The following is a 15,146-nucleotide window of genomic DNA, read 5'->3' on the forward strand; positions in this document are numbered from 1 at the left end:
CGACCTCCGAGGTCGCGGTGCGAGCAGACCTCGGGGTCCGAGGTCGCTCCGGGTCGCCCCAAAGAAGCTCCGGACCCTTTTTCTAAGTCGGAGCGACTTGTGTCACTCCTTTTAGAACGGGTCCGCAGCTTCCCTATGGAAGGCGACCTACGGCGACCTGTGAGGCGACCAGGTCGCCTCACAGGTCGCCCCAGTGTGAACGGGGACTAAGACTGGGTGGTTCTTATTTTGTGTGAGGTTATGGTTGGTAGGTGGTTTGGTTTTCACAGGTGGGCGTGGGGACTGGGAGGTGGTTATGACAGAGGGGGTTGATATCTAAGAGTGAGGGTTTTGTAGTGTGATTACTGTGTTTCCAGAAGAAGATTTTATTGTTATAATAGTCATGTAGGTCACATCTGATTTTCCCAACTTGGTTTCAATAAGTTTGTCTTCTAGATATTTGTTTTATTTTCTTTAAAGTAGTGAGCAATCGGTCTGGTAGGTCACCGAATACATGGTCTACTGCTTATCCTGCCCCTGCGGCCTACACTATGTGGGCAGAACACTACATTCCCTACGTAAACGTTTCAGGAAACACCACAGACTCTTTGAAGTCGGCAAAGACCAACACTGTGTCCCCTGACATTTTGCAGAATATCATCATAAATCCAACACAGGCCTAAAAGTATGGGCCATTGAATCTATCGCTGCCAGCTTCTCTGAGGCAGAGATTCCAACGTCTCTGCCAAAGAGAAACATATTGGATATATGCCTTAGATGTACTCTCACCAGGGGGTATGAATGAAGAACTGGAAATCAACACCATACTTTAAAATTGGACACCGCCTCTTACACTAGATCAACTCAGATACCATCCACTCAATCGTCTTCAAATGCATTTACATACCTTCTATTACTACTCCTAACCCAGCATTAGGTGCACTCTGATCACACATATATACGTACTACGATCTCCACATATATGTATATAATACATATCTCCACCATTCTCAACAACCTCATATTCCGTATACCTAAATCTGATCACATTTTGACCCATACTCCTAAATTATATATATTGTTTCATATTCTCTGTATATAATTTTTTCGTTTATATCTCGACATCCCTGAGATTCCATGTATCTTTAACACTCCCACCTACTGTGTCACACTATAAAACGACCTGTCATATATTCTATGCAGGGTACCACAACAATGGCTTATTGTGTTACACATATCACTACCATGGTATGATAGTATATGTATGCCTGCTTACAGTCGTTTCCAATATAATCGCCAGGGTACGACCGTATGTGTGTGCCTGCTTACAGCTGTTTTTAATATGATCCTCAGGCAATACACCTCCACAATTCTATATAAATATGTACGCTCTCCTCCCCCTTTCCTTCATTTCCATATACTATTGTCCCTTTTCTTCTATTTCCGCATACCCTATAATTTTATTTTTATTTATTTATTTTTTTTCCATTATCAGTGCAATGGTATGATCGTATGTGTGCTTCTGACAATACACTCCCATAGCCACTAACGAGCAAGACAGCTACCCTCCCCTCTTCTCCACCATCCAATCAGCTAGCTTTTCCCCTCCTTTTTCTCCTCCCCTTTTCTCTTCTAAGCCCGCTGAACAAACATGGGCTTAGGTCTGACGAAGGAGCCGTGCATGCTCCGAAATGCATTACCGCCCACCGCCTTCACCTGAGGCCATGTCAGCGGTGTGCGTTCCAGCTTGGTTCCAGAACCCAGCCCGCCATCTGCCTCTCTGCTTCCTTGTTACTCCACAGCACCAGGGAATCCAGACAGCTGCAGGACTGCTCTCTCCTTCTCCCTCACGCGGCAGACAGAGCGAACCAAAAGAGGACAGTCATTACATGCCCGTTATCTCTGCCATCTTGTAAGTTTTTTTTAATCCCTTGGACCAAATAATAAATCCTTTTAATACACTTAGAGTGGCCTTTCTTTCCTTATGATCCTATAGAGCTGCTTCTTCTCACACAAGTGCTGCCCTCAGTGCAACCTCTCCACTGCAGCAAAGGACCGGACAGCCTTCCTCACCAGAGCGCCCTCATCTCTCCTCTTCTTCAGCAACAGTTGTATACGTTGGATGGCATAAAAAAACAAAAAACATCCATTGTGTACAATTGTCATGTGACCTGCTCTGATTAGTCACGGCGGTCACACTGTACCGGCAGTGGGCTGGTACTCTGCTCAGTCATCCGCTGTGTCCTGTGGATCCACGATCCATGCTTCCTGAGAGGTCATCACTTGACGTTCACTCAGGATAACAAAACCACTGCTAGTCTATAGGCTAAGTTAACGGTTGCCATGATGCTGCGTTTCGGTGGCGTGACCTCCTTTCTTAAATGACTTGACAAATGAGGTCACGCCTCTGAAACGCACCATTGTGGCAACCGTGACCTGTCTCTCAGGCACACCGGGGATCTGCATCAGCGGCTTCTGGTTTTCCTTGGCTGTCAGCTGACCTATTCGGAGGTGATCTCTTATCCGGATCTTGAAGTGGCCATCCAGGAGGGGATTTTTTGACACACACGTGGTCATCCTTACTATGGAATAATGTGAGTGTATCGAGGGAAGTTTTTAGTGTTGCTCTTAATAAACTGTATTACACTAGGGCGGTTGTGCACTCTTTAATTTTGTGTTGTCAGCCTGTTCTGGCATTTCTCTCCCAGTCCCCCCAGTCCTATCCAAACTATTCTCTGCTCCCATTAGAGCTACAAGGTTGAATCAGCAAAACTCTTGACACTCTTGTCTGAGTAATGTTTACCTACTTTCTGAGGTTGCTTCTCAAATTGGTTACCTCATTCTGGTCCGCCCGATGATCAGTTTTATATGGCTCTGTCTTTTATGCATCACCTTTATTGCAGCTAAATTTTGTGTTTTTGTTCTGGTTGCACCAACCAAATTTGACACTTGGTACCTTGGAATTGTTTCACATGGATGTTGTCACCATTTGATCCTTCAATAAAGCTTTTATGAAACGAAAACATGGAAATATACTAATTGCCCAGTGGAGCCAGTAATTCCCCTCCTTCCCCACCCTCAAAATCCCATTGCTAAAACCCATTCAGTTAATTACCGTATATACTCGAGTATAAGCTGACCCGAATATAAGCCGAGGCACCTAATTTTACCACAAAAAAGTGGGAAAACGTACTAACTCAAGTATAAGCCTAGGGTGGGAAATGCAGCAGCTACTGGACTACCATGAGACCCAAAACAGGGGCTGCGGGCATGGTACAGGAGATGCAGGGCTTTGGGCATGGTACAGGAGATAGCACAGAAGATGACACAGGTGATGGTACGGGCATGGCACAGGTGATGGTACAGGCATGGCACAAGAGATGGTACAGGCATGGCACAGATGGTACAGGAGATGCAGTGCTGCGGGCATGGTACAGGAGAATGTCCTTTACCATGGCCGCAGCACTGCATGAGGAAATGCAGGGGCTGCGGACGAGTCTCACTTACCTGTCGGTGAGGCACCTTACATTTAAAAATGGCGCCGCCCGGCGAAACACGTCACCGCACATGACCCCGATGCTCAGGAAAGCCCGTACACGTTCGGCTATTCCCAGGCAGACGGCGCGCAATTTTTAAAAGGTAAGTGAGACCATGACTCGAGTAAAAGCCGAAAAAAAAAATGCTGAAAAAGTCGGCTTATACTCAAGTATATACGGTAAGTAATTTATTATTGTACAGTGCAATACCAGATTTTACCTGCAGTTAAATCTGCTCTCAGCAGGCTAACTAACAATTTAAAGTAACCAATAAAAATGAGAATGACCCTTTTTCTACTCTGAAATCAATAGAAAATAAAATCTTGCTGCTATTGGGTATTGCATTTACTGCAGTGCATTACTGAAAAAGCCCACGTTTTTCTTTGAATTCCCTTCTATGTGTTGACTCACATTTACCTATTCACATTCTAGTGTCCAGTGTTTGAAACCTCGAATATTTAATACTTTCAGGCTTTCATTCAATGTCCTGCAGAAGTTGTATACCAAGAGGTTATCTTACAACCTGAGAAGATGGTCTTGTGGAACAGGACTGTGGCTGTGTGTCAGGTTAGTATGAATGAATGTCTCAAAATATAATGATCAGAATTGCCTCTTATGCAGAAGGATTTTAGAGGGTCACATAGGACGTTGTGATCTTATTAGAGCAGGGGTGTCCAAACTACGGCTCTCCAGCTGTTGCGGAACTACACGTCCCATGAGGCATTGTAAATCTCTGACATTTACAGACATGACTAGGCATGATGGGAATTGTAGTTCCTGAACAGCTGGATGGCCATAGTTTGGACACCCCTGTATTGGAGAAAACAGATAACCAGGTAGTTTCATATGGCATAGAGTGCTAAAGTATTCTATCATGGAGACTGTTATATGCAATCTATTGTATTTTTTTTCAACATTTATTATTTTCAGCACTAAAATAAACTATTACTTTTTTATTAAAAACAAAAATGTAATATTTAGGTTACCAATTCTTAAATATGGGATGGCTGCAATAGTTTTTTTTTTTTATTTTCGATTGTTTTCTTCCTTTTATCTTCACCTGGGTGTTAAGCCAGTAACCCATCCTGTTTGAGGGTGGCTTCACTCTAGATGGAGGAGCAAAATACACACCTGTTGGACAATAGCATTGACAATTTTGGAAGAGGGTTTGATGCACTAGCAGATTTAGATGGACTTGACAGACAAATTAAAGGCAAATTTCTGCTAACACTTTAAAAACAGTTGTTTTTTATTTATTTACATACAACCTTTATTCAAAAAGAAAAAAAAAAAACCTAACTGTTTAACCACTTCCATACAGAGCAGTTAGACACCCTTCCTGCCCAGACCAATTTTCAGCTTTCAGCACTCTCACACTTTGAATGACAATTGCTCACACTGTAACCAAACAAAATTTTTATCATTTTTTTCACACAAATAGAGCTTTCTTTTGGTGGTATTTGATCACAACTGGGGTTTTTTTTTTTTTTTTTCGTGATATATGCAAAAAAAGAGCAAAAAGTTTGAAAAAAAACCACTTTTTTTTAGTTTCAATTATAAAATTTTGCAAAAAATTAATTTTTCTTCATACATTTGGGCCAAAATGTATACTAAATGTATAACCCAAATTAGTGTATATTATTTAGTCTGTGTGAAAGTTATTGAGTCTAGAAGCTATGGTATCAATTACTGAAAATTGATCACACCAGATGTACTGACTGCCTATCTCCTTTCTTGAGGCCCTGAAATGTCAGGACAGTACAAATACCCCCCAAATGACCCCTTTTTGTAAAGTAGACAGTCCAAGGTATTTAGTAAGAGGCATGGTGGGTTTTTTGAAGTTGTAATTTCTCTATCGCTCATTGACAGACGTAGTCCTCGGTGATACAGCACCTTCGGGTTATGTTGCCTCCACAGGAGTAGGACTAGACAGGAAATAAAATGCTCTGGCCACACCCTAGGGGCAGTCCCAGAGGGTATATCCTCTCTCTCTCTGCCTCAGCAAATCAGTTTTTTTCTGTCTAGTCAGGAGTAAGGACCTAGATACCTTGCTGGGATCTTCGGTCCTGGCAGGATTTTTTTCTTAGAAAATAATTTTTTAAGACAACTTTTTTTCTCCAGTGTTCCTGTGAGATCTTCAAGCAAGAAAGCTGAACTGGGCAACGGGCTGGATGTTGAGATCCAGTGGTCACCCCAGTTCAGCCTACGAGCGCGTGCAGGCCATAGCTCCGCGCTGGGTCGGCCGCGACATAGTCCCACTGGAAGGGGACTGACCCTGCGAGTTAAACGTCTCGCTGAAACGCCAAAGACCATGAGTCACGGCGCCCGTATTGGTCGACAGCCCTCCTACCTCGGTGGAGAGGGGTACTGTCAGGAGTTGGCACCCGCCTGGTTCCGGTATGGTGAGTAGTATGTTCCCCCTTTCCCCTTGACGGGTCTTGTGGTGAACGCGGGCCCCTCTCTGTAATGGTAAGGATGGGTTCCCCTCTATCCTACAACATGTCACAGATCCCCCTAATTGAGTGTGATTTTTGTGTACAAAAAGCCAGGAGGCTTGGTTTGGGAGCTGACAATCTAATTGTAAAGATGTGTAAATGATTGTAGTCAGTGGCAGTACTAGAACTTTACTGTGATAGTATAAGGTATCCTACCTGTCAGTAGCCACAGGGCGATGTCTATACATGTATACTGCATTCCAGATCATTCCTCCAGCTAAGCAGCGGACCGCATACGGCCCGCTAGGGTCCGGTACCTCCGACCACGCTGACCACCATGAGGGTGAAGGGTTGTGAGGCCGAGATCCTTCTGCAGACATGCCGCTATTCTGTGCAGGCCGCCGCCATTGTCTGGTAGATCGCACGAGGCCGCCATTTTGGTGTAGCCTCGTGTCTCCAGCATGGGGGCGGCCATGTTTGAGGTGACTCAAACACCTCATGGAGCCAGGGGGAGGAGCCGGCAGGCGTGTTAAGGGGCGGAGCCGCCTCTTTTACCCAGGAAATAGGGCCAAAGACTTCCTGTCTGTAACAAGACAAGCACTGAGCAAGCTGATGAAAACTTCTGTGCATCAGGGATGAGCCTTGGGGTCTGTCTCTCTCTCTGTGGGGTCCAAAAAGGCAGGTAACACTGAGGGGCGCTGTTGCGACTGGGGGACACACAAAAAAAAAAAAAAAAAAAATTTTTTTTTTTTTTTTTTTTTACTTTGTCATTTTTTTGTCGTTGGCAAGTGTCTTGTATAATCATTGACCCTGCCGCATAGGTATCCCCACCTGATCCCCTCAAGGTGGCCGCAGGACCCTCCAGTACCCCACTTGTTTTTAATGCATTATCGGCAATTTTGGAGTCTTTGGTATCCCGGGTGGAGGTGGCCTGTCAGGGACGGGGGTCAAGTAGCGACCCCCGCCTACCCCTATTGTTTATCAGATACTTCAGATACGGATTCGGAACTGGTCAATGCAGTTGCAGGTCCCTCTTAGGGGGCTGTTGTCTCAGGTAATATCTCCTCAGCAGTGAGGAGCACGTTTCTGCCTCCGCCATAGCACAAGAGTGGTGGATGCACTAGTTGTGTCCATCCGGGAAACCTTTAGTCTTGAGGTTACACCGGCAGAGGTAGCTGAGACTGAGATTCCTTTTTGGTACTTGTTAGCCTACCAAAAGGGCGAAGGATTTTCCTTTACTCAAATGGGGTCGTTTTGAAACGAACCCCTGTTATTTCCAAACGCATGGCTAGGTGCTATCCGTTTGAGGAATTCCTCTTTATAGGATAGACGGTACCACCTGCTGTCTTGCCACAGACTGTTAGGATAAAAAGACCTCGTAACTAACGAGGACCTTCCTTTTCTGCTCATATAGAGTTGTTCGTTCCGCGAGGGCGGGCGATAAGGCGAAACCCTCCAAAGCCCCTTTAGAGGGGTTTCAAAGGGCGCTGGTCGGGTAAACAAAGAGTCCGGCTCAGCCAAGCCTGAAGAATATAGCCTGATGCGCCCCTACCCATCTCTGGGGTGGGGGGGGGATGTCTTCACCGGTTTCTGGAGGACACAGGATCGAGTTTCGATCACTTCCACCGGTGCGATTCTGCCCTTCTAACATTGAACGGTTTCAGGGGTTCTATTCGAACCTATTCACAATGCCCAGGAAAGAGGGCAAGGTACGTCCAAATCTGGACTTGGGAAGAAATAGAGTCCATCCGTACAGTGGTGGCCTCCCTGCATAAAAGAGATTTCCTGGCGTCCATAGACATATAGGATGCCTATCTTTATATCCCCATCATCGCAGGACATCAGCGTTTTTTCGCTTTCCCAAAGATCATCCCTGGTTCCCACCAGGAGACTGAACTATCTGGGCCTAAGGTTGGATACATCCTGGGCAAGAGAGTTTCTCCTTGCTGGGAAACTCCAGAAGGTTCAGTCAACGATTCGGATGTTGCTGTCCGTCAATTGGCTGGGACTGATGGTGGCCTTCTTAGAGGCAGTACCGTATACCCAGTCTCATACCCGAATTCTCCTGAAGGAGATTCTTTTTTAATGGAATCAGAATTCCGATTCCCTGGACAATCGGATCCGGTTGAGCGAGCGGACCAGGAAGTCTCCGATGCTCAACCAGGGGAAGTCATTTCTTCCGATAGTATCCAGATTACCAATGAGGGTATCGGAACTGAGAGCGATCAGATTTTGTCTGATTTACTGGATCGAGCAGCTCTAGAGCAGCCCGATTCGGATCCAATCGCATATGGCCTCTTCATCCAGAGGTTTTTTCCCTAGCTGTCCCTTCATTGGGACATCCCGGATGTGGATCTGTTGGCACCTTGGCCTAACAGGAAGGTGCGGAGGTTTGTAGCTCGCGCCACGATCCTCTAGCGGACGCAGCAGAAACGCTGATCGCCCCGTGGGGGCAGTATCAGCTACAGCATGCCTTCCATCCTCTCAAGTTGCTGCGGGAACTTCTTCGCAGGATAGAGGTGGAGGGAATTCCAGTTATTCTGGAAATTCTGGATTGACCTCGTCAAGCCTGGTACGCCGACTTGGCGAGGCTAGTCGCGGATGCTCCTTGGAGACTTCCTCTCAGGGAGGATTTGCGGTCTCAGGGACCGATCTTCCATCTTGCTTTACAGTCGCTGGCTTAATGGCCTGGCCATTGAGACCCAGGTACTGAAGGACAAGGGAGTGTCAGCTTCAGTTATTCCTACCTCCAGTTAAAGCAAGGAAAGCGACTTCCAGCACATGGAAGTCTTATATTGCATGGTGTGAATCTATTGGATTTCCCCCACAGACCTATTCGGTGACCCGAATTTTGGTCTGTCTGCAACAAGGGGTTGAGCAGAAACTATCCTTGAGCACGATCAAGGGTCAGGTTTTCGGCGTTAGCAATCTTCTTTCAAGAAACCTTTGGCTAATCATTCCTTGGTGCGGAATTTCATCCAGGGGGTGCGACATCTGGCTCCGCCAGTGCGCGCACACTTACCGCCTGGTATCTTAATTTAGTGTGGTCGGTTCTTCAGAAACTTCTCTTTGAAGATATTAGGGAGATTCCCTTGCTTACATTCCCAGAAGGTGGCCTTCTTGGTGGCCATTACTTCTCTACGCAGGGTGTCAGAACTGGCCGCATTATCCTGTCGTTCCCCAGATCTGGTGGTTCATAGGGATAAGGTGGTTCTTCTTCCGAATCCATCCTTCCTTCCTAAAGTGGTTTTCGTAAGACGGACTCACTTTTTGTGATCACGGATAGCCCTTGAAGGGGGTTGCCTGTGTCTGCCGCGACCATATCTACATGGATCAGTCAGACGGTGGTACAGGCTTATTCTATTAAGGGTCGGAATCCTCCGTTCCCTGTTAGGGCGCACTTCACTCGAGCGCTCAGTACTTCCTGGGCCTTTCGCCATCAGGCGTCAGTGGTCCAGGTATGTAAAGCGGCCACCTGGTCGTCGGTACATACCTTTACAAAATTTTATAAAATTGATGTGATGGCATCGGCGGATGCCTCATTTGGCCGCAAGGTTTTGCAGGCCGCAATTTGAGGAGACCGGTGGTCTACCTCGAGGGTTTTTTTTTTTCTGTTTGAAAATTTTTTTGTTGAGTCTCATCATTAAGGATGAGCATTGTAAACTTCTAGTTGGCACCGGTTGGGCCTTCTAGATTGGGATTTGATTTCCATTTTCCCACCCCTCATTTGTGATACTGCTCTGGGACTTCCCGAAGGTGCTGTATCACCGAGGACTACGTCTGTCAATGAGCGATAGAGAAAAATGGATTTTTGTAAAATCTTACCGTAAAATCCTTTTCTCTTAGCTCATTGACAGACGTAGTACCCGCCCCTCTATTTTTTTGAGTTGGGTTGGGTTAAATTCTCTAAAGACTGCTTTTATGACATAACTGATTTGCTGAGGCAGAGAGAGAGAGGATATACCCTCTGGGACTGCCCCTAGGGTGTGGCCAGAGCATTTTATTTCCTGTCTAGTCCTACTCCTGTGGAGGCAACATAACCCGAAGGTGCTGTATCACCGAGGACTACGTCTGTCAATGAGCTAAGAGAAAAGGATTTTACGGTAAGATTTTACAAAAATCCATTTTTTTTCCCACAATTCTTGGGAAAATGAAGAACAAAATTTTTTTTTTCTTTTTTTTTTCCCCACAAAGTTGTCAATTTATAAGCTATTTCTAACACATAGCATGTACACAGCAAAAATTACACCCAAAAATACATTCTGCTACTCCTTCCGAGTATGGCGATACCACATGTGTGAGACTTTTACACAGCCTGGCCACAAAAAGATACTCCACGTCCAAGAAGCACCTTCAGGCGTTCTAGGAGCATAAATACACATAAAACTTTCTTACTACCTATCACACTTTTCAAGGCCCTAGAGCACCAATACAATGGAAAAGTCCACAAAATGACCCCATTTTGGAAAGCAAACACTCCAACGTATATTCTATGAGGCATTATGGGTCGTTTGAACATATCATTTTTTTCCACAGGTTTTTGGAAAATGTGGGAAAAAAATGAAAACTTTTTTTTTTTTACACAAAGTTGTCAATTTATAGGATATTCCTAACACATAGCATGTACACAGCAAAAATGACACCCCAAAACACATTCTGCCACTCCTCCTGAGTATGGCAATACCACATGTGTGAGACTTTTTCACAGCCTAGCCATATAGAGGGGCCCAACATCCAAGGAGCATCATCATGCATCCTAGCCACTTGCCTAGGCCTATTTTTGACATTTGGTGTTTACAAGCTAAAATCAGTTGTTTTGCTAGAAAACTGCTTAGAACCCCCAAACATTATATATTTTTTTTCGCAGAATCTGCTGCCATAACACTGGTATTTAGGTTTAAACGGAGGACGTATATAAACCTTTTTGGACTAAAGCCCCGTACACACGCACAGATCGTCGTCATACAAATGTTCGTCTTTTCTCCCCGGGATGTCGGTGTCTGTTGAAAAGTGCAAAGACAGCACAAGGACAGCACAAGAATTTTGTCCGCAGACTTCAGCTGACTGCAGAAGTGATGTCATGTAATGGTTAACTTTCCCTGTGTTTTTTATTTTCTGAGCATGCCCAGTCTTGCAAATCTGCGGTCTGTCGGCTGATTTCTGTACTGACAGGCGAACAATCGTCCATTCTGGTGTCCGCAGACAAAAATTTTCATGTTTGCAAGAAAGACTCTTGTCCGCGGATTGTGTGCAGACAGCTGTCGGAGGCACCATACTAACACGCGTACAATCGGCAGATCTTTCGTCCGCCGACGTTTGTATGACGACGATCTGTGCGTGTGTACGGGGCTATAGACATGGTGGCTGTATGAAGGGCGACAGGTACTCGGGTACTTTGTTGGGCAGGTGACAGGTACTCTGGTACTGATGAGCAGGTGGCAGGTACTCGGGTACTCCGATAGGCAGGTGACAGGTACTCGGGTACTCTGATGGGCAGGTGACAGGCAGGTGATAGGTGATACTGATACGTGATAGGTACTGATGAGTAGTGATGGGTACTGATGAGCAGGCGGCAAGTACTCGGGTACTTCAGGCGTCAGGTACTCTGATGAGCAGGTGGAAGGTACTCGGGTACTCTGATGGGTAGGTGACAGGTACTCAGGTACTCTGATGACGGGTACTCCGTTGACAGGTACTCAAAGTACCCGAGTATCCGTCATCAGAGTACCCGAGTATCCGTCATCAGAGTACCCGAGTACCCGTCATCAGAGTACCCGAGTACCCGTCATCAGAGTATCCGAGTACCCGTCATCAGAGTACCCGAGTACCTGTCATCAGAGTACCTGGGTACCTGTCATCAGAGTACCCGAGTACCTGTCATCAGAGTACCCGAGTACCTGTCATCAGAGTACCCGGGTACCTGTCATCAGAGTACCCGGGTACCTGTCATCAGAGTACCCGGGTACCTGTCATCAGAGTACCCGGGTACCTGTCATCAGAGTACCCGGGTACCTGTCATCAGAGTACCCGGGTACCTGTCATCAGAGTACCCGGGTACCTGTCATCAGAGTACCCGGGTACCTGTCATCAGAGTACCCGGGTACCTGTCATCAGAGTACCCGGGTACCTGTCATCAGAGTACCCGGGTACCTGTCATCAGAGTACCCGGGTACCTGTCATCAGAGTACCCGGGTACCTGTCATCAGAGTACCCGGGTACCTGTCATCAGAGTACCCGGGTACCTGTCATCAGAGTACCCGGGTACCTGTCATCAGAGTACCCGGGTACCTGTCATCAGAGTACCCGGGTACCTGTCATCAGAGTACCCGGGTACCTGTCATCAGAGTACCCGGGTACCTGTCATCAGAGTACCCGGGTACCTGTCATCAGAGTACCCGGGTACCTGTCATCAGAGTACTCGAGTACCTGTCATCAGAGTACTCGAGTACCTGTCATCAGAGTACTCGAGTACCTGTCATCAGAGTATCCGAGTACCTGTCATCAGAGTATCCGAGTACCTGTCATCAGAGTATCCGAGTACCTGTCATCAGAGTATCCGAGTACCTGTCATCAGAGTATCCGAGTACCTGTCATCAGAGTATCCGAGTACCTGTCATCAGAGTATCCGAGTACCTGTCATCAGAGTATCCGAGTACCCGTCATCAGAGTATCCGAGTACCCGTCATCAGAGTACCCGAGTACCCGTCATCAGAGTACCCGAGTACCCGTCATCAGAGTACCCGAGTACCCGTCATCAGAGTACCCGAGTACCCGTCATCAGAGTACCCGAGTACCCGTCATCAGAGTACCCGAGTACCCGTCATCAGAGTACCCGAGTACCCGTCATCAGAGTACCCGAGTACCTGTCATCAGAGTACCTGATGGGCTGGTGACAGGTACTCGGGTACTTTGATGGGCTAGTGACAGGTGCTCTTTATTGGGGGGGGGGGGCAATCAGTGTGTTTGGGGTGCACTGTACTTGGTAACTAGCTGTTACCACACTCTCTTCCTCACACAGGATCCGTGTGTGAGGAGGAGAACACGGTGACCGCTAGTTACCGTGTTCTCTGTTGACATTTGTGACCGGCTGTGATTGGACACAGCCGGTCACGTGGTAAAGAGCCAATTTCATTGGCTCTTTACCTAGATCGGGGATCGACTCTGTCCGAGGGACAAGCCTTGTTACATAGTTACATAGTTACATAGTAGGTGAGGTTGAATAAAGACAATAGTCCATCCAGTTCAACCTGTGTAGGCATGTGTGGCTGTAATCATCTCCCATACCCCTGAATGTTCTGATCCTTGAGATGTAAGTCTAAGAGTCTTTTGAAAGCCACCATACTACCCGCAGAAACCACCTCTTGTGGTAGAGAATTCCACAATCTTGTTGCCCTAACAGTAAAGAACCCCCCGCGTTGCCTGAGGTTAAAACGCTTCTCCTCTAATCGCATTGTATGCCCTCGAGTCCTCATGCAATCCCTTCGAATGAACAGCTTTTTTTCTAAGCTGGGATCCCCATTAAGATATTTATAAATTGCTATCATGTCCCCCCTCAGACGTCTCTTCTCCAGGGAGAATAAATCGAGCGATTGTAGACGCTCTTCATAGTCAAGGTCCTCCAATCCCCTAATTAGTTTAGTTGCCCTTCTCTGGACTCTCTCCAGCTCCAACACATCCCTCCTGAGGACTGGCGACCAGAACTGGACGGAATACTCCAGATGCGGTCGGACCAGAGTTTTATAAAGTGGAAGGATTATAGTCTTATCTCTGGAATGCATCCCTTTCTTTATGCATGCTAATATTCTGTTGGCTTTGGAAGCTGCCGCTTGACATTGCATGCTGTTTCCTAATCTATCATCAACCAATACTCCCAGATCCTTCTCCATTTTTGATTCCCCCAAGGGCTCCCCTCCTAACGTGTATTGTGATTTTATGTTTTTAGTCCCCAAGTGCAAAACCTTACACTTCTCCACGTTAAACCTCATTTGCCATGTCGTTGCCCACTCTGTTATTTTGTCCAGGTCATTCTGCAGGATATCTGCTTCATGTTGTGAAGTTATTGCCCTGCCCAATTTTGTGTCATCTGCAAAAACTGATATCGAACTACTGATCCCGACCTCAATGTTGTTTATGAATAAATTGAACAAGGTTGGTCCCAGGACTGAGCCTTGGGGGACCCCGCTTACCACCTCAGACCAGTCTGAGTATGCGCTGTTTATTACTACCCTTTGGACCCGCCTTTTTAGCCAGTTCCGTATCCAAGAGCAAACCCTGCTATCGATACCTGCAGACCTTATTTTATAAATTAAGCGCTTGTGGGGAACTGTATCAAACGCCTTAGCGAAATCTAAGTACACCACATCTACTGGTCTGCCCCTATCTAGCTCACAGCTCACCTCCTCGTAGAATGTAAGGAGATTGGTTTGACAAGAACGCCCATTTGTAAACCCGTGCTGATTACTGCTGATGATGTTGTTGTCCTTAGCAAACTCTACAATATAGTCCCTTATCATCCCCTCCAGAAGTTTACATACTACTGATGTCAAACTGACAGGCCTATAATTTCCCGGGATATGCCTCTGGCCCTTTTTGAATATTGGAATCACGTTAGCTTTCTTCCAATCCCCTGGTACATCTCCTGTCCTAATACTGTCAGCAAAGATCAGGAACAGTGGTCTCGATATAACTTTACTGAGTTCCTTGAGTACTCTCGGATGTATGCCATCCGGTCCTTTTGATTTGTTTGTGTTAAGTTTATCCAGCCTTTCCCTGATTTCCCCCTCTGTTAGCCATGGTGGCAAGTCCTGTTTATTACTACTAACCATACAGTCATGGTCAGTGTACCCCTCCTTTTCCTGTGTAAAGACTGACGAGAAAAAAGCATTTAGCACGGTTGCTTTTTCAGTGTCCTCTGTAACCATCCTCCCATCATTGTTAATTATGTGTGCAATATGCTCTGCCTTAGTTTTTTTGCTGTTGATATATTTAAAGAATTTCTTTGGGTTTTTTTTACTATCCTCCGCTATTTGTCTCTCAAAGTTGATTTTAGCCATCTTGATTTCTTGTTTACTTTTCTTATTTGCCTCCTTGTATTGCTCGAAAGCCGATACTGTGCCCTCTGATTTATACTTCTTGAAGGCCAATTTTTTCCCCCTAATAAGTTTTATGACGCTACAGTTTAGCCAGCCAGGTTTGG

At 46.1% G+C, this 15,146-nt stretch overlaps 1 protein-coding gene across 2 annotated transcripts in view; it reads left to right on the forward strand.

Annotated features, from left to right (window-relative positions):
* Positions 1–15,146, forward strand: part of STARD3 (StAR related lipid transfer domain containing 3) — a 171,810-nt gene that overhangs the window by 80,844 nt on the left and 75,820 nt on the right. For both annotated transcript variants that reach the window (XM_082271203.1, XM_082271204.1), the window contains exon 9: positions 3,987–4,082. In XM_082271203.1, the coding sequence (XP_082127329.1) occupies positions 3,987–4,082 (96 nt within the window). The remainder of the gene's footprint in view (positions 1–3,986; positions 4,083–15,146) is intronic.

The sequence above is a fragment of the Pelophylax lessonae genome, assembly GCF_965119305.1.
Source record: "Pelophylax lessonae genome assembly, chromosome: 11".
Classification (NCBI taxonomy): domain Eukaryota; kingdom Metazoa; phylum Chordata; class Amphibia; order Anura; family Ranidae; genus Pelophylax; species Pelophylax lessonae.